Source organism: Oenanthe melanoleuca, chromosome 15 (assembly GCF_029582105.1).
Source record: "Oenanthe melanoleuca isolate GR-GAL-2019-014 chromosome 15, OMel1.0, whole genome shotgun sequence".
Lineage (NCBI taxonomy): Eukaryota > Metazoa > Chordata > Aves > Passeriformes > Muscicapidae > Oenanthe > Oenanthe melanoleuca.
This window is the reverse complement of record NC_079349.1, coordinates 5,199,911-5,225,281: the sequence shown is the minus strand read 5'-3', so window position 1 is coordinate 5,225,281 and position 25,371 is coordinate 5,199,911. Positions and strand designations below refer to the sequence as shown.

The window sequence follows — 25,371 nt, the reverse complement described above, 5'->3', positions numbered from 1 at the left end:
TTCAGTCCCACCATGCTGCCCCCTTTTTTCTCATCCAACTCCTCCAGCCCTGGCATATAATCCATGCTAATAAATCCAGTAAAGCCTATTGGCTTGGGTTAGTGCTGTGTGTCTCCTGCTGGCACACCTCAACACTGAGGTATGCCTCACTGATTGGGAAATTAATGCTGTAAACTGCACTCCAAAAACACAGCAGTGTAGGGTGAATGAGTGCTGTCTGCAGGACATTCCCCTCACATGTCACAAAGTCTGGACAGTGCAGTGAATGAGGTAAGATACTATGAGAAAAGAAAATACAGTGTTGTGGTTAAAGCAGCTGAATGCTGCCCAGCAGATGGGATTGCTTCCTCTGCCACAGGATTCCTATGCAATGCTGGGCAAGTCATAAAAACAGCCATGCAGGGTGTGACCAAAAATCCAACCAGCACAGTATCCTATCTCCAACAGCTGCTAACTGCACAAATTCGGAGAATAGGTAAAGCAGAAAAAATACTGAATGATTATGCTTTAGATACAGTCTAGTAATTATGGCTATCAGTGATTAAGCCTTCCAGAGCTGAGACTTCACCCAGAATACTGTGTTTAAGTAAGCAGTGCATCTATGTTCCATGTTTTTACCTAATTCTTTTGGAATGACACACATACTTATGGCTTTTACACCATCCTACAGCACAAAACACAACCTATTATTTTTAAAATGTACTTTCTTTTGTTTAACTGTAAAGCTGTTTCGTGAATTTCAATGAGAATGCTCTCATAATCCTCGAGTTACTTGGAGTAACCAATAATTAATTAATCACTGTCTCTACATCAGACTTAACTCAAAGTCTCTTGTCAAGAGTTTTCCAAGCTGACAAAATTCAGGTCTTTTTCAGTGAATGTCACTCAGCTGATCCACAGTTTGTGATCTCCTGCTCCTTTATCTAGTTTCCCCTTCCAGTTTTATGATGCACTGCATGCAGCATTCATGCTCTTGGAGCCCAATGGTGCTCACCAAGTCTTCTGCTTTGGTCTCTGATAATTTGCTCTCTTATCTTTCCTACTAACTGCAACATCCCATGAAATTTTCAGTGTAAGGATAAGGATAAGGTTTCCAGAATACACTTTATTCTTTAGAAGGAAAAGAAATCTTAGCCACAGATTTGAGAAGCTTTTCATGGTGTTTCTTTGTTTTTCCTGGTGTCTGCCTCCAATATTACAATGAACCAAGATGAGCACTGATAACCTGCTGTACATACAGCTGTGACTTGGAAGAATCTCTTTAACCAAGGGTCATAAAAGGCACATTCAACCAGATACAAACAAAAGGAAGGGTCTGCAGAAAACGTGACAGATGCAAAAATAAAAACAAAGTCAATGGAATCTGTTCTGAATCACAACAATAAACAGGAAAGGCCAGGCATTGTGAAAACAGTAACCACACTCACAAGCACATCTTTGCCCTTCACTGCTGGGGAGCCACTGGTTTTGTCTGTAGTATTTAAATAACACTGAATTGGTGTTTATTTTTAAAAACACATGCAGGAGTCCATTCCATCAGGCATTTTAAGAATAGTTTATCTGTCTATAGAAAGGCAATATATATCACAATCACCAAAAGCCACATGAGAAAAACATCTGTGCTGGAAAAGCCATGGTTAGATGCTTCATTGACTGTCATACAACATGCTGACTCTGTCAGGTAGCTAACAGTACAGCATTTACCATCAGTCTTGAAATGAAACAGTCATTCTAGCTCAAGAAATCACCACCCCTCCCCAAAAACCCCAAAACCAGCCATTCCAGTAAACTTCTTGTATGACAAGGCCACAGACAGAATTACTGTATTTGTACCTGTAATAATGTTGTTCTCTACAGAAAGTTAGCACATTTTCTCCTAGATTAATAACCTTTTCTAGTTTCTTACACAAAAGAAAATCTGAATGAACAAATCAGACATTGTAGCTGACAGTGCTACAGCTCTGCTCCTATATATACTCCCTCAGGCTGGAGTCTGAGTAAAACCTGTTCATGATCAAACTCATCTGCTCACTATCATCATCAGCTTCCTGTTCATTCATCAGTATATGAATGGTTACAATAGGGCCATCAAGACAAAAGATGGCTTCAGAGGGAATGTCTAACAGAGGAAGAAGTTACATCAGCCTGACGCTCCTTTGTTCACAAAGCTCTGGCCATTAATAGCAGCTAAAGACAAGGCAGCTGCTGCACAGAATTAGGAAGAGACAGAAAGAACAATTACTTCCTGGCAACGTTTTTTCCCCCTGCAGCTCAAAAAAAAAAAACCTCTGCAGAATTCACACTGAACAGTCAGAGAATGAGAAAAATTCTGGAGATTTAGTTGTCTTTCCTCCAATTGTGTTAGTGAGCAATTTAAGTAGGTACCTGCCAGACATGGCAGTAAAACTGCTGTTCTACACCTCCTGCAACTACATGCAGCAACATGGGCTCCTCTGCTCTTCAGAAATAAAGTACAATGTCACAGTATGCAGCAACCCCCAAAAACAAAACAGATCTTCCCTGTGTGCTCTCAAATTTAGACAACACATGAAGTAATGGACTGGAAAAAAATATGAAAGAAAAACCCATCAAGGGCTCTCCTGCAGAACTTGATCCTTATGGGAAGACCTAAGCCACAAGCTGGCAGAGCCTGGAAACATGTACTGCAGAATTCTCACCATATGCTTGCTCTAATCTTACATTCCTTCACAAATATCTGCTACTGGTTTCTGCCAGACTCACTGGAGCAGAGGAAGTTTTTTGGTTAACTCAGCATGGCAGCTGTGTTAATTCACTTGGATGCATGAATCGAAAGGCCACAGATAACTGCTGGCAGAAATGGCTGCACAAACTCAGTAGAGCATACAGGAAATCAGCTAAAACCTCTTTTTTTTCCATTCTCTTGCTCACTAGAAGCAAAGAATGGGGATGCCATACTGGCAGAACTCATCAATTTGTCCTGTTCTACAGGCAGAGAAACCTTTGCTTTATTAACTGTCTTCTACAACAGACTGGAACAGTCTGTCCATCATATATCTGGATGGGATTTCCAAAAAGAATATATTTTAAAGCAGAAAGCCATGGTAACTGCTAGGATTCCCATCCCAGAATTTTTCTCTAGCCTCTGTGTATGGTGAGGGGAAAGTGCCTGCAGCAGTAACACAAGTACATGTCAGAGCCCATCTCAAAGCTCTGTAAGATGTGCAAATTTCCTGGTGCCTGAAGGTTTGCTAAGTAGAAACCAAAATCAGAGTATTTTAAGTGTATTGAAGCACTTTTTATTAGTGTCAAGTATCAAATCACACACATCTGTAGAAGCAGCATGGCAGAAGAGAGATGCAGGAGGGTGAAGAGAAAAAGTTTTGATGCTGACCAGCAAAATTTAGAAATTCCCAGATGAGGCAACACAAGAATGCCAGTATCATCCCACATACTCCACAACAAAGAGGATGAATACCTTTTCCAGCAGGGACCTTATTGCTTGTCTTATTAAGGTAATAATCTGATTCAGCAGACTACAAATGTAGCTTTGACCCCAGAAGAAGGCATTAAAGTTAACAATATAGGCAGTCACCCTTCCCTCATGATAGATTTTCAAACTTTAGAGAACCACAGTTTTGTGTACTAACCTGAACTGCACTGCAAATGGTCTCAGGCCTACAGGGGAAGGAAAGCTGTAGATTTTGCCAGCAGAAACAACCACTTTGATCTCTGGCATTCTGGAATACATTTCAGGACTGAGATAACCCCATTAGGTCTTTCTTCTAAAACAAAAAGTAAAACAATGCAAAACGGAGAAGCTGATTTTCAGTTTTGGAGTTAACAGCTTCCCAAAGACTTACAAAGGGATGGGCTCTCCCTCCCATGGACCTCCAGTCTCTACCAAGAAATGCATGCAGGCTTTGCTCACCATCTGAGCAGAAAAGCTTGTCCTACCTGAGCTCCAAACACGTGTAAAATCAATGATATTGATATCCATTGCCTTTCTGGTAGTATTTACTCATTCAGGCTTTGAGTCACATGTTCATATAACTTTTGGATATCAGACAGTGCTAGCTCAGGTCATTTGCCATACACCACACAGGGACACCTTTGGCTGTGGACTACCATGCTCTATATGTCACAATTTCACAAGGTTCCTCCCTTTGAATTATAAAAGTGGAACCTTTATAAGCAAAATGAAGGCTCAGAAACATACTTCTGCAGCTGCAGCATATAAAGTGAGGTCTGTAACAGAGAAGGTTGAAAACCCCCTCCACCCCTGCACATCTGTTCCAGAGAAGTCCCACCTCTTCTTCCCCCTTTCCACAGATAAAGGGGGAGAACAACTGTTTCTTTCCCATTCACAGCTTGTGCCTGAACAAGCCTGTGCTTCTTGACAATGGATCCGGTTTATCACTCCCCCTCCAACTCCACCTTGCCTGTGCTTAAATTCTTTTCATACAAATCCCAGAAATTTTTAACCAGCATTCTCAAAAGAAAACAAAATAAACTTCCATTTTAATAAGGACAGCAGCCTGAAAACAAGCATTCCTTCCTTTGCCATTTTCCTACTTCATTCCACATGGACACCACAAGTGAGGGAATACCACATTCAGAAGTTGAGCAAAGTAAAATAAGAAAAACTGCAACTCTGCAGTCACTTCAAAATGTTTGAGCTCCACGCTATTCATGAAAACCTTCTATATACTGAGGTATCCTGCTCTATCTCTGTGGCACATGCTTCACCTCTCTAAACAAACAAGGACTGTCTTTGTGCCTTTGTTTAAATTAAGAAAAAGAAAAAAAAAAAAAAAAACCAACCTGTCTCACAGGCTGTGATTACATCAGCAAGAGCATTCTCCTTTTCTCTATCAATCCTCCCTTACTCAGGCTTTGAAGAGCCTCTGTGTGCTGCTGCCACTTCCTTTGATCTTTCTATTTTATGCCCCAGGGCCAGCCCTGATAATATCTGCTTTGCCTGCACAGTTTTGGAAAAGGCAGCAGCACCCATTCCTGTCCAAGAGCAGCTTTGTGCACACACTGGAGCGGCATGTGCGCCCTGTGCTCCCGGAGCAGCAGGCACACAAACACACAGCCTGCACACACGCCACTGCAACAACATGTGGGCAGCCTGCCTGTGCCTCCTGTTAGCGCCTGCTTTCCCTCCTCCTCGAGTGGATGACCCTGACAACTTATGGTTAGTCGTTCAGAAACCCTAGAGGGAAACGCTGCCTATTTTGGCAACTAAATTCTTGACGCTTTTTTTGTTCAAAAAAAAAAAAAAAAAAAAAAAAAAGGCAGAGGTAGAAAGCTAAAGACTGAGCGGCAGAGGAGCAAGGAAAGAAACACAGAGATCCTACTAACAGCTAAGTGTCTGATTCTTAAATGAGTAAAGATGAAAGGTCACTATCATTATTATTACTATTATAGATAACTCTAACTTGAAATTGGAGATCTGACCTGCAGCACTACCATCGCATCTCTTCAGCAGATACAGCCAGGTATTTTAATGTTACCCCTCATTAGCTGATGGGGAAATTGCTTTTGATCATCCTTTTAGTGGTATTGCTAAAAGGAAATTTGTTTTCCTCAGTTTCATGTAATGGCATCTCCCCCCCCAAAATGCATGCAAATACTGACAAGAGATATTAATCCAAGTGTTGCCCTAGAAAACCAGGGAGCAACTTTAGTCTGTCTAATTCCACTGCTGGTCCGGGCAGGAGACACCACGTGTATCAGACCCAGGGTGCACCAGGTTTTGCCCATGGCAAGGTTTGCTGTGCAGAAGCAGGACCCAGCAGTGCCATGCACAGCTCTGCAGCATGGGGCACACAGCAGAGGATACACACAGCCTCCCACTGCACAGCACTGTTAACACATGCCTTTTCTTACAAACATCATGTTTTAGTTTCCCCAAGCTGGGGCAAGTGCCACTACTGTCATTGTCCTGTCAGCTCTTGCTACACCCAGAGCTCAGCCTGGCTAAGGTGTAACATCAGGCTTGAGATTTCAGAGGTTTTAGCCAACTCTGGAAAGCTCCTTCCAGACAAGAGTTTGACCTGCTTTACACCACTCAGCAGAGGTGAATCCTTCTCATCCCAGAGCAGCAGGGTGTACTTCACTTCCAGATCATATCAGAAGCAGTCAAGGAACTTCCAACAGGACCCCTGTATTTCTCATGTCTTTATGGGAAAGGATTTTTTTTATCTGTATTTCTTGCAATCTGTCCTAATCCAAAAATTTATAAGAAATAAATAGCATTTAAAGGATTTCAGAAAGAAAGCCTTCACACTGAGACAGTGATGGTAGGACTGAAAAAACCCTGCCATGTCCCTCTGCAGTTGCAGTGCCTGCTCCAAGCTAAGCCCACTGCAAACTGTGAGCTACAACCCCATTCCAGGTTTTACCCTCAGCCGCTCCTCCTAGCACTTCAAAGGAAAAGTATTTTTGTACAGCCCAGCAAGGAGTGTAAACTGTTCAGCTGCTTCCAAAGCAAGATTATTTAACTCTTAAGTACCCAATATCCCTGCCCTCAGCAAGGGATTTCTGTGTAAAGGAAAAAAACTTACCAGAAGCCTGAACATTAAGTCTGATGTGCTCATGACTTAACTAAAAAGTCACCTTCCCATTTCCCCTCCCTCTTGTTTTGGAGGAAAGAAAGAGGTCAGAAAAATTACAACTCATAAAATCAGTTTGTGAGGGCCACGGAATCACAGAATGGTTTGGCTTGGAAGGGAATATAAAGCTCATCTCAATTCCAATCTCCTGTCATGGTTGGGACACCTTCCACTGGACCAGGCTGCTCCAAGCCCCATCCAACCTGGATGGGGCATCCACAGCTTCTCTGGGCAACCTGTGCCAGTGCCTCACCGTCCTCAAAGTAAAGAATTATTTCCTAATATCACACAGATACTTTCCATTACACATTACGAATTTGTTTAAGCAGCTAGAAGACTTCACTTCTCAGTAATGTCAAGTCAGCTATAACTGTCTAAATACCTTCTGAAGTCAGGCCAAAGGATCCCACAAATCCAGTAAACTCCAGTAAACTAAATGCTTCCCTTGGCCTCCCACCCATTCTCACAGTAGTGAGAAGCTGGAGCACAGGCTTCCTAACAAATGAAACCTCAAATAAAGCTTTGCAGAAAATATGAAAATAGCCTGGCTGTCTTTATGTTGAGAGACAACTGTAGACACTCAATGTTCTTTTCTTAAACTATAAATGGGACTAATTTAATTACTTTTGTTCCTAAGTTCCTTATAAAGTTTGAGTTTCCACATTTAGCAGTTATTTCCCTACCACTTGGGGCACACAGTGAGTGGGCCACTGCCCACCATTCCCCTCCTGTTCCCTGGGCTCCCAATTTTGTTTCAGGCCCATATGGCTCACAATTGTATACAAACACTTATATTCCACCTTCCACCAACACAGAGATCCAGGGAAAGGCACTCATCTTTACATTAACAGAAGATGGGTGAACTTTGATCTCAAACAAGCCACTTCATTTTGTCTGACATCAGCATATATACTCAAGCCTAGGTACTCATATATTTCAATTACAGAATCTGCAAAAACCATTGGGATTTACTGTATCCAAGCTTCTTTCTGCTTGGTTATTAAACAACAGAGGTTGCCTACTAATTAAACACAAGACTCTTGCTTACAGTGAGGCTGTCCATGCCATTTTTCAAATTATGCTTTTATTCTATACTTTATATTTTATATAGCAGCTTGTCTGACTTGTATTTGTAAAAGGCTACATTGAAACCTAAGCTGCACCTTCTTTACTAGGGCACATCTGTATTTAAAACACTCAAAACCTGGTAGATTTGCTGACAAATCCTTCATCCAAATTACAACACAGATTAAGACATTGCTGCACTTTTAGTTTGGCCATTTTAGTTCTGATTTTTTTTTCCCCTCACACACATCTAGCTGATACTTAAGTGACTGCACCTTTGTTACCAACAGAGAATGAAAGCTTGGATAAATTCAACTCCTTGCTTTGTAAAATACTACCCTGTATCTGCAGAATGGAGAAGGGCTTCCTTTGGAGAAGGTAAAGGTAAATATAAAGATAAGTCCCTTTCTGTGAAGGATAAAATAAACAGTGGCTGCTGCAGCACTGCCACAGCAGCAGCACCATTATGATAATTTTGCTAATAAGGATTTGGGATTTGCCACAGTAAATAACTGCTTTCCCACATTGCCTTCTGTCTGGTGGCATTAAAATTTCTCATTTCTTCTCCTTTCTTTTCAGCACTCACTTATTTCAAAGCTCTGAGAGCAGGACAGAATTACCATTAGGAAAGTCAGGGGTGCACATGTGGAGAACACAAACAATAAAACTGGTGCGTGTGCAGGTTAAACACATTTGGGTGTGCAAGGCAATGAAACACAGCCAAGTGCTTTTGCCTCAGACCTGATTTTGCTGAATGGAGGAACAGTCTCAAGTTCTTCTCCTAAAACTTTTAGGAATCTTTAACATCCAGCCCATGAGCTGCCTCTTCTGATCTCTCTATGGTTTCAAAGGTAAGAACAGGACTGAAGAGAACCTGTAAAATTATGACTGATTGTGAGAATTTAATGTGATAAAGCTTTAATTTCATTATCATAGTTTTCCACAAGACCTCTCAGCACACAAGATGGACAAACAGAATGACAGTTTGAAAATTTGATGTTACTGCCTATAAGAACTTCTTATCTGAATGCAAGTTGAAAAGTTACCTGTCAAACAATTCTGTGGCTAAAAAGCATCCCCAACATATATGATTCATATGGCTGCCTGAATAGCTCCTTCATTGAGTGTCTCTACAAAACGTGGGTAATTCCCACCAGAATATACAGAAATAACTGTAGCCAGTTCTACATTACCCAGGTTTTTGAATTCCCACTCAAAATATTCAATGTTCTAGGTGCTGCATTACTTCACTACTACTGGCTAATATTGCAACAGCTGCATCACTCAGCAGCAGAGCCTGACAAGTCAGCACAAACTCTACCTATGGACAGGAGACTCAAAATTGCAATTCTTTCTTCCAAAGACTATGGAAACAGCTTGGGCAAATCACAACAGCAGGCTTCCCAGATAGATAAACCAGAGAGAACTCAGTTGAGCTGTACTGAAAACACAGCTGTGGCTGTTTGCAGAACTTTGGTGCAGCAATTGACAGCTACAAGGGAAAGTGTGTCACAGGGAATTTCCATGTCATGCAGCACTGCCTGTGGCTGAACGTCCAATACAGTGCTCAAGGTCGATTGTCATGCCCAGTCCTTCCCAGTGCTGAACTGGAAGACTGGACAGAATATAAAATATTTGATAACAGATCACTATTCCTGGAAGTAGTATTAACTTTATACTAATATTTTTTGCACAAGTGATTGATGCAAGGGGATGTGTCAAGCCTGAAAGAGTCATTAAAAGCTATTTTTGATCATTCTAATTTTTAATTAGGGGAAAATGAAGCTCTACCTTTCTCATTTTTAGTCTAGAGACATCAACCAATGCAGAAGCTTAAAATCTCACATTACAATTTCAGAAACTTGATTTGGCTTTGGGCAGATAGGCTGGGGAAAGGTGGTTGGCAAACACTTCTTATCACAAAATGTACTATAAAATGAAGTTGATGACAAATTTTTATGATTCTGCTATATGCACTAGAAAAGTAGTATATTACCTACCAGACTAGCCCATTAAAACAACTATTCATGCATGACCCATCTTTTGGCCAATATTAGAGCAAGAAAAAAGTTAATCCCACTGGAACTTTGAGATTGGTCTAAATAGCCAACTTTTGGATCTGCCTATTGGCACTTTAATTCTCTCTGTCAGATCCCTAATTTTGACCCGAAGAAGGGCACTGATTTCCAAAGCACTACTAATTAGCTTTATTCAAGAAAGGTAAGATCTCTTGAGATAAAAAATACCAACCCTAGTTTCTCTGCCAGCAACCCATCTGTCAGTAATTTCATCATGAAATATCAGAGCTTGACAGAAATAGTGCCACCTATAAAATTGTCCTGAAGGATAACCATGACTCAGGCACTAGTGATTCTTTTAACAGATTCTGCAGGGCTGGGTTGGGAATTCCAAGATTCTACACCACCCTGGCATTTCCCTTCAGCCCTTCACAGTGCTCCCCACCTCCTCTCCATCCATCCCAGACAGCAACAACATGAGCTTGGAAAAGCAACCTGTAGGACAGCAGGGGAGATCTGCTGCTCTGCCAGGCTTAAGTGCCAAATTTTAAACACTGTAAACGAAGTTTATTCACCCACTGAATAATCCAGTACCTGCCTCAGTACTAGAAATTTGATCCTAAGTCTTAACATCAGAGATCAATTCCAAACCAGCTAATGAGAGACAGGAGCAGGCCAACATCAGAAAATGTAAGTATTTTCCTAAAACATGCATGATTTCAAAGCAATCTTTTCTAGCATTTCAGTTAGGCAGCATATGCTCACCTGTTGCAAAGCAGAGCATATGTTTTGTTCTAACCCATTTTGTTCATGCTTCCAATAATTCGCTTCATTCACTGTTAGCAGTCATCCCTCAGCATCTGCAAGGACATTTCATTGACAAGTTTCTAAATGGACAGTAAAAAAAAAAAAAAAACAACCAAAAAACACAGCTACCCATAAAGTCCCAGTCAAACAGCACATCCTTAATTGCTTTAATGATTCCTACACACTTACAAAGGTATTCTGTATCCTTAAGAAGTGAAGGAGAAGCACTGAAAATGACAGCAATTACTCAAAAAAAAAAGTAGTTTTATGTAAATTGCCTTATCTCTAAATAGATATTGGTTTTGCTTTTTTTAAATTATATTCTTCTAGCAGCTGTCTCAGCTTGGAAAGGTAAATAAAACCAACTCCTCTTTCCAGAGGCACAGTTTGTAATGCTAATTCCACATAAGACCAAACAGCAAAAATCTGTGAGTTCAAGTAGAGATTCTCTTTCAGACTAAGAAATGCTATTCTGTGCTGAGAAATGGAGGCCTGCAGTTGGGCATGGACATGCCACATTATCATACTGACACAAGATTAAATTCCTCTATCATACAGTTCATGAACCATTCCTTAAAGCAGAGTAGCCATAACCACCATGCCTCTAAAGGCAGAGAAAGTGCTAGAGGATATTCTCCAGCTGGGCAGTGTTTACAGTTTGCTATACCCCAGCAACTGCTCTAGGATGGCTTTCTTCTAAAGCTAGTTCAACTTCTTTCTTGTTCTTCTGAGCATCTCTTGTTTGTTGTTCAAGCTTTTTTTCTGGCAAGAATGCTGTAAGAAAGTCAAATTCCCTGCCCCACAACTTTCCCTTGACATACTCAGGATTCCTACTACTTTTCTCAGTGGTTCCTACCTGGACTAGTCCTGACCTAGGACAAAATTCTGCTGTCTTAAGAATAAGAACAGATTGCATCAGTTTGTGTATTCTGTTCTAACAACAGCAGAACCCATTTTATCTGGAATATATATAATGTGTGTTTATAATGACAAGATTTCAACATTCACCAGTATTTGGATAGTATAACTGCTAAAAAAAAACATAATTCAGCTTCTTAAATAGTGTTATACCTAGTCTGACAAATACCTTTATCTATGAGATTATTCACTAGCAATATCCTTACCACTCAGTATGTTTTATTGCTCACACAGGAAGCAAATATTTTCCCAGCTTCACCAATTTGAATTCTAACACACCAAGTGCAACTTAAGGATGGAAAAGTAATTTGATTTGCAAACATTCTCATTACAGTAACATTTAACTAGAGGTATGCTACTATCTAGTACTTCCTACTGAGACAAAAGCACACTTTTTGACAGAGGGAATCACAGAATTATTAGGATCAAGTTCAACACCACCATGTTCATCACTAAACCATATCCTTGAAGGCCACATCCACACCTTTCTTGAACAATTCCAGAGACCGTGACACCACCACTTTCACAAGGCACTCTCTTCCAATGCTTTACAACCCTGTGGGTGAAATTTTTTTTACTAATATCTAAGCTAAACTTCCCCTAGCACAACTTGTGGTTGTTGGAGAAATCCTGCCCAGAGACAGAAGCATTGAGTACTTCCACACTTGATAAATTTTCCTGTCTTACAAGAATATTTTAGGGCATGTAGGGAGAAGGAAAAACTACCTTTGTTAAAAACAGTTTGGAGGCAGGAACTAAAGAAAAATGAAGTCTCTATCACATCCACCCATCCCTAGACACAAGCACTAGAATGGCACTCCAGCAGCCATACAGCTCTTTCTCTAGTTTTAAATATGACAAAGTTTTGCTTACTGGCATATTTGAGAAACTCTCACTGCTCCATTAGTAAGTTGCAGGTCTCTATTTCCCTGCTGACTGTCAATAGTAAGAGAAGTCTTACTCTTTGAGCAAACTGCTTATATCAAACAGACAAGCAAGCACTTTCCTCCTGTGGTTGATTTCCAGTGCTGTTTATTACCTAGGCAGTGAATTGATTTCACTGGCTGAACTAGAAAAGGCTGTACCAACACAGAAGTGCATCTATAGCAGAAGTGCCTAAACCCACAGACCTTTTTCTCTGAGGGTCATGCATTAAAACAGCTTATCATTACTGAAAGACAGATTTTTTTTTTTACAAAGTGAAACCACTCAAAATAATATTAAAAAATCTGCTACTTCAATAATGGTGTTCCAAGTTTACCTAGGAGATTCTCCTGTAATACAAGGTGTTCAGAACTTCACAACAAACAGTGAGTGCAGCAGAGCACGATACAGGAATCTGCCTGAACCACCAGCATCCACATGGAAAAGTTTCAGGAAAAAATGCCATTGCTCTGCTGTCCCAGTTGGCCATAGCAAAGTTTCTGTGGGTCAGGAAATCAGTAATAAGGGAGTCCACATGACATCCACAACACAGGGTTAGGAGGATAAAGCAGAAGGGAAGGAAACAAGAGCCCACAGCAAAAGCAGAGGGAACACTTTCTTAAGACACACATGCTGCCTCCTGTGGCACCATCAAGGAAAAGGCTCAAATCACAAGGCCTAAGACACCAAAGCCAGTGGCATTTTATATGCCCAAACCCCACACCTTCATTTCTCAGTGCCAGCTCTGAATGCCAGTGGAGCAGAGAAGTCACAGAGGCAAAGAAGCCTGAGATGGGTTAAAACTTGACTGAGAGCTCATCCATCAGGTATCTTTCTTAAGACTCCTGCCCAAGTCTGCTCAAAGTTTCATTCAAGTCAAGCGATCTGAGTGGCAACTTCCTTCTAAAGCTTTTTTCCAAAATTTCTGATCAGCTCCTACTGAGAGCCAAATCCTAAGTTTTCAGTTCCTCTTCACACCACCCTCTCCTTCCTGAGAGTTTATGACAAACACTTCTGTGACTCCTGAGAGTGCTCCAGGTCTGACCCACTGCAGACCCACCTGAGTTTATGCAGGTAATGGAGAAGGAGTCACTGTAACTGGGTTTTGCCCAAATTCTATTTTAGTGCATCTATCTCTTTTACAATGTGTCTGTAGCAAGGCTCAAACAAGGAGCTAAGATCCAGTTCCTGGACTATCCCCCAAGCTGTAGGAACTAGAAAGGAAATCAAGTGGTTCCCCCTCTAAGTATTTAAGCAATATTTCTGTAACATAAAACCACTCTGATGTCTACAAATCCAAAAGAGACCAAAGAGTAAACAGAGGGAAAGAAATTTTGTTGTGTGAGGAAGAACTTCTGCTCCAGTTAAAAAGAATACATACTGGAGTGATCTGAAGCTGCCTATAAATATTCAAGAACATCAAAGCCGGTCCTGTTAAATTAAAAATGCTGTCACACAGATAGGAACTAGCCTCTAGCACTGCCAGCTTCAACATGTGAGCCTCTGATCTGAGAGGCAGAGGCTCAGCTCTTCAAGAAATTTTATTCAACATAAGAAGAGGAAAAAAAGTGAACCAGCAGTTGAGTTTAATAAGGATATTAAATACCTTACGAGTGAGCTAAGTAGAGCTTAACTCTTTCAGGACACTTCAGCCCTTTCACTGAAAGGGACAGTAGCTTCTTCCAAGGCTGGGATGTCTCTGGGTTCCAGGAACATTCCTATCCAAGCCCCTGAAACAAACACCTAGCACAGACTTTGGAAACAGAGATTCTGTTCGTACAGCATACCTCACCCATACACATGTGCATACATTTTGGCTGACTGTTCCACATCAGGGATCTATGTTTAATACTAAAGCTGTCCAGAAAGATTTCAAATCACCTTCCCACAGTTGCCTGAAGACAACAGGAGTGGTAGACAACAGCAGAGCAGACCACTTCATTTGATTTTTGTTATTTGAGAAGATTCAGCTTCGGTGTGAGAAATTTACCACAACCTGCAACTACAACTGTGTTATTTCACTGTAGAAAAAACTCTGTCAATTGCCAGTATGCAAACCCAAAAAGACTATCCCTGACAGTTCTGAACGGGGGCAGGAGGAATTCTGGCAGAGTAGCTTTCTCAAATAAAACAGTGGAAAACCGAAATATGATCATACTTTGGAAGTTTTTTTGCATTAACTAGTCCACAATGTCTTTTCTTCAGATACAGTTTTGGGATTTAAAAGATAGTATCTTTTAAGCAGGCAAAACACTGCTGGCTACCAGACTGGGGATACCTTGTCTGTGAGCAAAAAGATATCTCCAGACCTTGGCTCCTCTTAAATACTGAACTCAGCAGCATCCCTTGGCACTATTTCAAGAGTTCATTTCTTGCTCCCAGCCCTGCTACACATCATCCAGGATATCTGCCAGCTTGGCATCCAGATCCCAAAATGTTCATCTACTCCTTATTCTCACAGCAGGCAAGACAGTATCTGCTCTAAAAGACTTCTAAATAAATACAAATTATGTATGAGAAAGTATGCTGGACCTATAAAAACACAATAGTGGAATGGTAACCAATACCTTCCCTTGTTATAATACACACCTTTAGAGACTGCCTTAGGAGAAAACCCAGTGTGCTAAGAAAAGAGCAGCAACTGCTACACTGCATATCCTAACCTCCAAAGCCAGCAAGGACAGGTTAAACCTTGTGCAGCAGGAACAGAAAACACTAGTGCACACAACTGGCATGCTGTATATGTAATACTGATGTTTTATCTATGAGAACAGGAATTATTATTATTGCTGTTGTTATTAGTGTAAAACCAATCAAGGCTCAATTAAGAGAGCCACCATTTGGCCAAGCCCAAACAAGAAGTCTATAAAACTTTGAGGGCAGTTTCTGTGAGGGAAATAAAATAAAATTCAAGAAACCTTACAGCCTTTAAAAGAAGTTCTCTCCATGAACCACAGAATTGTGAAACTGACCCATCAGTGTAAAAAAACCAGAGTACCTTCTGCTTTTCCAATTCAGTCCTTCAAAGGTATATTTCTTAATGTGTCATCAAAGTAGACAGTTTAAAAGCTCAAAGGTGAACTCAACTGCAAGTTTGGTTTGAACCTCTTCTGCTTGGGGGAGGAGGGGCAGAGTGGAATGGATAAAGCAAGAAGTAGAGAAGAAGGATTTTTCACAGCCACACTCAAACCACTTTTTATTGTGTGTATTTTTCTTAAAGCAGGCAAGCATCAAAAGGCTCAAAGTAGGAAAACAGATCTTGGCATAAACTAGGCTCTTTTCTGAATTAAAAGCAATTTTTCAAACACAACAAGCAGAAGTATTTGAAAGTTGCTTACCAAGCACATGCAATAAATTCACGGTAGGAGGCACATACTTGCAACATGCATGCCTGTACAGCTAATTAAACAGTTGTACTCAAACCATGACTGCAGACTCTAAAATATGTCCCTTAGTTCTTCTCAGGCCAGTCACCTCCTCACTGATTCTTCCATTTGCTTTACTACTGAAAATTATGCAAAAAAATAAAGCAGCTTAAGCTCAAGGAAACCAACAGAAAGCTTAAGCTGGACATCAGCTTTAGAAAACAACTAAAATCCTCACATTAATGCACCGAGGAACATGTGTCTGGGAAGCCTAGAGAGTCTGCATATATTAAGCTGCATATTTAAGGTTGTACTTGTGTCTGGAACATAACAGGCACCTAATCAACCTTTGTAAACTGGCTCTTCATCTTAAAGCCAAGTGCAACAACAAAAGTCTCTAAGCAGCATGAAAAGGAAATTCAAAAAAATGAATGAAAGCAGTCTGCCACTGTAGAGGACACACGAAGCCACCAGAGGCCTGTTTTCCTGAGCACTGCTACTGAAACCCAATGTAAGCACAGCTTCACCAATGGGATAAGTGCAATAAAGTGCAAATTTTGGGAGTCTCAATTGGGTATCCACAAGAACACACTTCCCTAGTCACCTCTGGTTTATGCCAAGCAGTGGAGAAAAATGCAGAAAATAGAATTACTTTTTTTCTTAACATGAATCTTCTATTGCTGTTTTAACAATTTCAAACCACGTCTTTGTTTAATAACAATCTATTTTTTCTTTGCTGATCTCTGTGAGGGTGAAGGGCCCTCCTTTTAAGCCAGGAAACAAGAAATAAGGCCCAGCATTCAACTTGCATTCATTCTGGTTTTTTGTGTAGGCACACGCTTTGGTTTGAACATATTTGAATACTGAAGGGCAGATGCCCAAAACAAGAGATACTATGTACCAGTTAACACTTAATGCTTCCTAAATTGAGTACTTCCAATGTAGTAAGTGTATTAATGCAAATACATGTACCACCTACATAACAGGGTAGAACATACAGCATCCAGATCTTATCTTTCCTTAACCAGTCCAATGCTGGCCTCCTGAAAACATTCATACTTTGTAAAGCCATTTCTGAAAGCTATTTTGGTTCAGAAGGGCCTCACTTTGCAATTCCAAAACAAGAACTAGAAGACTGTAATAAAAAAAGGAGCCTTTTTAAATACACACTCCACCACAAGATGGTATAAACTGGAAGAAAATTACTATGTATGCTAATCAATGGTTTTATACAACTACTCGAGACTTTCCTATAAGATCTGCTCACAGCAGAGCTGCCTGAGGTTCCTTCCCTCCAAGCCTGCCACACTGAATTATGTCCTCTACACACTTCACCTGGTGTCATTTCAGAAGAAGCAGCTGTGCTGTCCAGTAGTGGCACCAGTGAGGTGCTCAGGGGGACTGAGTGCCAGTTCCACCCATGGGGCATGGCTGGCCACAACTGCTGGTAACACTCTGAAGTAGGCTGTAATTATATATAAACCACTGTAGTCACATAGATCCAGTCTAAACATAAATAAATATATAGAAATGAAAAGAAAATTCTCCAAATGGATCCATGTTTAACAGTTTTTGAGCACCACTCCTCTCTGGGGTTTTTTCCTACTTCCACCTCCCAAACAAGCAAGAGGAGCACATGGAAAAGGAAGTGGTCAGCATCCTGCCACCAAAGACAAGGTTTTCAACAGCACAGACCTTCAGCATCTGTGAGGAAGTTTAACTAAACATAAAGCCATATGCAGAAAAGTTACCTGAACTCCTACAAACTATTTTTCCCACTTGATTCCCCACCTTTACTTGGAAGTACAGAAATTGCACTGGTTAGTCTGAGTATTGAGGCAGTGCTGTGAACTTTCTGCTTTCATTTACTTACTTAACCTACTTTATTCTTCTTCCTCTAAATGGGTCACATTAGCATTTTTTGTTCTTTCCACTGTACCTTCTCCATACTTTAATATCTTTCACTGCATTTTCTTACACTGTGCCTCTCACCTTTTTTTCAAGGGTCTGCCTTAGTCTTGCAACAAGGTTCTGACAGAAGTATTCTGGTATTGCTGCAGCTCTGTGCAAGTAACACAGACACTGGAGCTTCCTCCAGAACCAGTAACTCATCACTGAATTTGGTACCTCATCTTTGGATCAGCCCCCTCCCACATCTTTTCACCACCATTCTAAGAGACATCTTAGATATTGCAATGTTGAATTAATAAAAAATAAACAACCTTATTTACAACATCACAGCTAGAAGCCAATGAGAACAAGGCAAGTCCTTGTGAAATAAGCCAGCATTGATGTGACTGCACTGGAGCTCAGGGTGTGAGGACAGTGATCAATGTCAAGACGAAACAGTACAAGAGGATAAAAACCTCAACAAAACACCTTGACAGGCTGTACTCAACTACCCCCCACATCACAGTATACAACAGGATAAAACATGATTGAAACTTAAAAAAAAAAAAAAAAAAAAAAAAAAAGGACAGAGAGAGGGATAAAACTGTGAAACAGCTGGACCAATCTGTCCTGAGATGGAGCCCGAGTCAATGCTGCAAGCAAGCTGCCTGTGCATTACACTCTACAAAGACTGTCCAGGTACAACAACCATGCAAGTCTATGCCTAAGTGATCTCTTATTTTGAAAGCAAATTGCAAATTATGCTCCCTTTAAGGACACTATGACAAAGCAAACCTGAAGCCCAGATAAATGTATTGTGCCTGATGTCCTCAGGATCATTACTGCAAGCCACAGATTTACAGTAATGTATGGAAACTAACACAAACCCAATCACAGGCGTCTTCATATTCTAAGAGGATAACTAGCAAAGAAAACATTCAATAAGACAGTGACTCAAAGCCACAAATAATTCCACTTCCTCATTTTGAATGGCCTTCAGGCACTCAGCAAGAAGAAACTTAACCTGCGTGATCACAAAAGAACAAGCAAAAAAACCAAAAATACGTATTTTTGTCTTCCACTCTCAAAGGAAGAAACATTCCCTTGGCTCAGCCTCCTCTGATCATGGCTAGACATCTTATGTGTCTGTAAAGTTATTGCAAGTCACTCCTTTCAACACCATTAAAAATTGCCAATGCCTCACAGTGCAGTTTGCAACCTTTAGTAACCTTTGCATTTTGAGAAAACAGAGGGAAGATTCAAAGCCATTGAAGTAAGGGGTGGAAGGAAGACTGAAGGAAGGAACACACAGACATGCAATCCAGTCTGAAGCCTTCCCACCTTCTACAAGACAAAGATGGGCAATAATTTGCTACTGGGAAGTGTAATGCAAGAAGTTGGGAAGTGTCCGACTTGTGTTTTCTTCCTGGAGCTTAAAAGCACTGAGTTATGCTTGTTCTCCCCAGTTACCTTTTAAGCACAAAAAAATACATGCAAGTAGAGATTTTTACATCATCTACAACTGCTACATAAAGCTCACCATTTCCCTGCTGCAGCTTCCAAGCAGAAACAAACCAACCAAAACACAAACTTTTGTTGCACAAGAAAAAACACACATAATATCCTCAAATCTCTCCTCCATGCTGCTTCTCTCCAAAATTGCACATATCAGTAATCCAGCCATATTACTGTATTTAGCAGAACCTTTAAGGCAGGAGTACAAAAAAAAAAGTAAGACTGAGAGAAAAATTACATTCATGAATGTGCATCATTTGAAGTTTTTAACACATCACAGGCATTAAATTCAATCCTCTTTCCCAAGCACCTCACCTGAGCAGTTCCATCACAAGCACAGCTTTTCAAGAAACATGAGATTAGATGCTCCACACCTTAGGTACCAAGTTGAACGAGCAACAGGAACAAGATCTTGCCAGTTGCAAGCAGAATTAAGATACATAATCTCACTCTGAGCAATAAAGCCACTGCTAGTCAAATCAGTGACTTTTACTGTCCAAGCACTGTCAGTCTGTGGCCATGTAACACTGAGTTTGAGACAAGACTACATCTGAACTTTTGCCCTGAATGGTACGAGAAGTTTCAACCATGGGGAGTTCTCCAGTCATAATTTGTTTCAAAGCAATATATCATTTTAGAGGTTTCAGCAAAGTCTGGTTTTCACAGTCACTCTCTAACCAAACATCTGCAACTTCCAATCTCTCGACCATATCAATGGCCAGTATACTGGCCCAGGAAACATGGGATATTCCAGCATGCCAGACACCACCAAAATGGTCAGACTTTCGAGCAGTTTAAGGACCAGCTGACACAGCAACATAAGGATGAGTTTGCTGAATACAACTGTGGCCACATGAAAGAAGACATATGAACATTTCATCTCTCTGAAGAGTTATTCTGGGGAGACACTTGACCCTAATAAGATTCATTCACAATAACTTGAGAAACAATATAATAGCACACCACTACTGGATAGGAATCTGACCAATAACCAGTTCAGGAGTGGATGTATGACCTATCAAAAGCTGAAAGTGCATTGTTTCTTAAGGTTGGGGTTTTTTTGTTCAGACTTTCAAGACCAATGAGTAATTGATGCTATTAACATAAACAAAAGTAAGCCTTTGTGTAGTCCCAAAACCACAATTCCTTTGATCCATTCTTTAATGTGTGCCTGATTTTCAAGAATTTCTAATATTTCATCTTAAAGAAAAATGCATCTTATTCTTGAAAGAGCTGTGTGCACTGACAAAGGGGCTGAGGCCAAGAAGAGCTTGCTTCACTGACTGATGTACAACTAGCTGCTGCTGAACAGGTTCTGAGTGGCAACAGCTTCATGAGCCTTCTCTAAACCTCACAGTGAACTTCAAATTATCACCCAGAACAGCAGATTCAAAATATTCTACAAAAATACAGCCTAGCTGAAAAAGGGGAGGCAAGATAACGCAGTGAAAATCTTTAGCAATTTTGGCTCTGAAAAACTCTCTTTCAGAATGAGATAAAGGAAGCAGGACATTGACAAGAGAAGTTGTATGCAATCTAAAACTTCAACAGTGAAAACACAACTGATAGCATTCAGTCTAGCAGCTCTGGAACAGTATCTGTCAGGCTCTCTCCTCTGAAAAAAAGGAGCAGCATACACAGGTCAGGAAACAAAAAATCCCCCAAATCTGTCCATAATATATGTTACCTAGCATGAGTTCAGACGAATAAGCAAATAAAATTTTGAGTGATAAATGACTGTAAAAGATTTGCCACATCATGTGGCTGTTGCTGTAGTCTTTCCTATTTGGGGTGCTGTCTATCCAGGCACAAAGAGGAAGCAGACAGGTGATGTTACAAACAATAAGGCCTGCAAAAGTCTATTTAATACACTTTGTTCCAAGTTGTGCAAATCTGAGTCTTAACAGAACAGTTTATTTTTTCTCCATTTTTGCTTACAGTCACCAAGAAAGCATGACCTCAGTAAATGGCCTATGCTCTGTATTAGTTAGTATTATGTTAATACTAACACCTGACACAAAAGGAACCTTTAAAGTCTTCTGCTGGTCCCAAAGACACTATTAAGTTTTAAAATGAAAACGCCCTAAAAGGTTAAAAAATGTCCATGTCAGTTCCAGCCCCTACTAGTACCACCTCTTCTAAATGTCATAATTATAACTAAATTGGTCCATCCCTCTTTTCTCTGAAAAATTACCTTACATCAGCAATTTGTACTCACATCTCTTCTGCCTTCAAGAGAACTTTTATAAGATATCATCCCAGCTGAAACGGTTTTGAAATAAAGAGCATTCATAACCAGTATTCTCTACTTTAAAAAGTTATTTTGGTAATAATGTATCTGTGTTTGTAGAGCTTTAACAGTTGTTTTTAGAACCTACTTGCTACCAGCTAGATTATTTTAAATTTTATATTTATAGTTACCTGTGTATGTATGTGTACATATGCATACATATATGGAACGCAAACAAACCAACCCCACAGCTGTTAAAGAGAAATAAAGATTGCTATTGGCACTTGCTTAACAGTGCCAAACTTACTAAAACACCATTCAAGTAATTTTTCTCTACTTAGCCAAAGGAGGTAAAAAATAAAGTCAGCAATTACAGGCAACTACAAAGGAATTAGATAAGCACTTCAACAGTTTCAATAAGAGCAGATAGTTGAGTCCAGCCAAAGACAAGAACCATTTCTCTGGCAAGTCAAGCACAGCCCTGTACGGGCGCGACGCGGTGGAAGCCCCGCTCCGAGGGACCCGAGCGCAGCAGCAGCACCGGCTCCAGCTCCGTGCGCCGCCGGGCGCGGAGCGGGCAGCGACCGGCACAGCCCGAGGGCGCAGCACCCCGCTGCTGCTCGGCACTTCCAGCGCGGGCCCCGGAGCGGCCCGGCCGCCCCCAGCGCGGAGCAGCCCCGCACGGCTCCGGGACCGGCGGGGGCCGCCCGGCGCGGCCCCGCCTCCGCCCGCCCGCCGGCCCCGCGCCCAGCGGAGGGGCGAGCGGCGCGGAGCCGCCGCGCGTGTGAGGCGGCCTCGGCTCCGCCCGCGCCGCGCGCCCGGCTGTCAAAGCGAGGCGGCCCCGCGAGGTGAGGCCGGCGCTGGGCCTTTGTGCGCGGGCGCGCATCTGTCACCGCGTCCCCGGGCCGCGCGGCGCACGTGGGGCGGCGGGCCCGGCCCCGCTTTGTGCCGCAGGTGCCGGGCCCGCGGAGCCATCTTGGGGCAGGCGGCGCCCCCCGGCCGCGCTCACCTGCACGATCTCGCCTTCGGCGCTCAGCGTGGCCCCCGCGCGGGAGAAGCGGCCCTGCAGCCCCGTGGTGTAGGTGGTGTAGTCGCCGCTGGGGCTGGACTCGAAGAGCACCACCTCCACGAACGCCGTCTCCTTGCCCAGCGCCGCGCCCGGCGCCGCGGCCAGCAGCACCCCGAGCAGCAGCAGAGGCGGCGGCAGCGGCGGCACGGGCAGCCCCGCGCCGGCCCCGCAGCCCCTCATCGCGCGGCGGGAGGAAGCGGCGCCCCGCCGCCGCGCATCTCTCCCGAGCGGCTCCAGCTCCGGGGCCGGGCTCCCGGGCCGGTCAGCGTCCCATGGCAGCGGCCCTCCCGCCGCGCTGCGCCCCGCTCCTCGCTGCCGCGCTCCCCTTCCCTCGCCCCGGCTCCTCTCCGCCCTGCCAAGCCGCTTCCCTTTCATCTGCTCCACGTGACGGCCACCACGGGGTTATCCCCGCCCTCCGCGCCGCGCTGACCCGCTCGGTCCCTCCCGCCGTGCACACACCGCCCGCAGCCGCAGCCGCAGCCGCGCCGGGCCCGGCCGAGCCCAGCGCTTCCCGTGGCTGCCGCCGGCCCGGCCCGGCCCGGCCCGGCCCGCCAGGGTCTGAGAGCGAGCGGCACTCGGGACGGCCCTGCCGGGATCGGCTTTCCACGCGGCCGGGCCTGCAGGGCCGGGAGGCGAAGGGCAGCCCGGCGACCTGTGGCAGCCGCCTGGGCCCGCGGCCGCCGGGCCCTGCCCGCCGGTGCCGGGGCTCCCGCGCTGCCCAGCCGCGGGCTGCGGCTCGGCCGGGCCGCCTGCCGGCGCTACCGCGGCTCGTGCCCGCTGGGTTGGGCACGGATCCCGGGTGCGGTGGCTGCGCGGGGCCGCCCCGCGGGTGGCACAGCCCGGCTGGACGGGCCCCGGCGGGCGGAGCGGTGCTCTGGGAACGCACGTACCGCGGGCAGCCTCCTCCGCGGAGACACCGCTGCGCTGCCGGACGGACGTGCCAGCTCCTTGCAGCCCGCGCCCGGCGGGCCTCTCGTTTGTGTCTAGGGCAGGAAGACTGATGGGCCCTGATCCCAGTCTCCTGAAACTGAATTAGGGGAGGCTGGGTTACCTGGGCTCTTTTGCTTGGCTGTAAGTTCGACTCTACAAAACCTCCATCAATGATGAGGGGAAAATGTGTTGGTAATGATTTTTGTTGCAGTCTCGCACAAGAACTGGATGTCAGCCAATTATACATTTTTCCATTAAAAGTATGTACAGCTAAGTACATGGGACTCACTAATACATGGTGTTACACATCCTAAAAATATAACTCAGTGACAAGAAGGATTGAGACAAACTGATCCAAGATCCCTTGTTGGCTATGAAACACTATGTTTGGAAACAAAGCCCAGCCCTAGCTCACCTTCGGAAGAAATGATACATAGTCTACAAATGGCCAGCTCTTTTCCTAAATACACTTTGTTACAGGTGAAGACAAGGTAGCGTCTTCCTTAGCATGACACAGTGAGCAATGTTAGCTTAACCACTCATGGAAGAGTTCTTCGATCAAGAAGAGATCACAGGACGATACACTCTGGGCTCCTACAGTAAGCCAGAAAATACCCACCTACAGTACAGTGGATCAAAAACGATTACATGTTTAGAAAGGGATCTGGAAGGACATCACTGTGGTGCTCTATGCAAATTTAGATGTGGTCATCAGGTGCAAATTTTTGATTACAGGTATGTTTCAGTACAATTTCAGAAGTGCATGGCATCTAGTGTAGTAAATAGAAGCATTTTAATCCCTTAGTACAAACTACCTCTACTTGATTTTTCTTCACCCATGAGGAAAATGGCTGATGCTTAGTCAAAGTATGGTCTCTTACATCACAATCAACATAGGAACAGCTTAAACTGTCTGGAAACTACCTACAGAAAAAGATGTGAATGGGGCTCTATATAGCAAGTGGATAGATCCTATGCCTAAAATAAGAGTTGCTGAAGATCTGATCTATTCCACTTGGACTAGAGACACAGCAAAATTGCCTTGGAGCAGCCTCACAGTCAAATACTGAGGAGTGACATGAGGCACTAGGTCTCAGGTCACCAAGTTCCCTCAACTTGGGCAGAAATCCAAGCAGGAAGTTACAGGAAGAGAATGGACTGTCTATCATTAGAGCATCAAATATTTCTAATTGGCATGCTGCCCAGTTGGCAGTATACAGTTCACAATTCAGTTATGCCATAATACTTCAGATATGTTTTCTTTTTTTTCCCCTGGATAACAAACTGAGGTCCAGGGTCTGAATACAGAAGTCCTCAAGCATTTATAACTACAGCTGAGGGCAGTGAGAGCTGTGAATTGAGTATAACTAAATTATGTGCAATGCCAAATGGTGTGAGAAAGCATTCTCTAGGCACTCAGTCTCTTCTTTCAAGTAGCAAGTGAAAGAACCAAAGGAAAAAACCTCAGATTTCACCAAAGGAGACTTAGATTGGATATTAGGGAACGTTTCTGTATGGAAAACGTTGTCAAGCTGTAACAGGCTGCCATGCATAGACATGGAGTCACCATCCCCCAGGGAATTTAAAAGACGTGGCACTTGGGGACATGGTTTAATGCTTTAGCAGTGCTGGAGGAATGGTTGGACTCAATTTGTCTTCCAGATCTTTTCCAACATAAACAATTCTGTAATTCTATCTCAGAAGCAGGCAATCAACACTAGAGGATGCTTTTGACACTGAACTTCCTACATCTCACTTCCCTTGCAAAGAAGTGGATATTATAGAACCCTCCTCCCCCTGCTCTTGAGAGAAAACAAAGTTAGTGAAGTAGCCATGTAATACTGTGATAAATGTTATAGAAAAAGCCCAAAACAATCTCTTCAGAGCAGACCAGTCTGTAGGAAGGATAAAGAGGCCTGGTTGTCTCATTCACACACCCACATCTGCCTGTCCAGGTGTTTTCAGGAACTAACTCGGACTACTTACTGCCCACATTCCCTACATGTTTTCACACCGTGCTCTGCAGAGCTTATTTCATAAG

At 43.0% G+C, this 25,371-nt stretch overlaps 1 protein-coding gene across 1 annotated transcript in view; it reads right to left on the bottom strand.

Annotated features, from left to right (window-relative positions):
* The window catches only part of ZNRF3 (zinc and ring finger 3), a 68,238-nt gene extending 45,369 nt beyond the window's left edge, over nt 1-22,869 (bottom strand). The window contains exon 1 of the mRNA XM_056504144.1: nt 22,341-22,869. Coding sequence (XP_056360119.1) covers nt 22,341-22,775 — 435 coding nt within the window. The 5' untranslated portion in view covers nt 22,776-22,869. The remainder of the gene's footprint in view (nt 1-22,340) is intronic.
* Between the last annotated feature and the right edge of the window lie 2,502 nt (nt 22,870-25,371).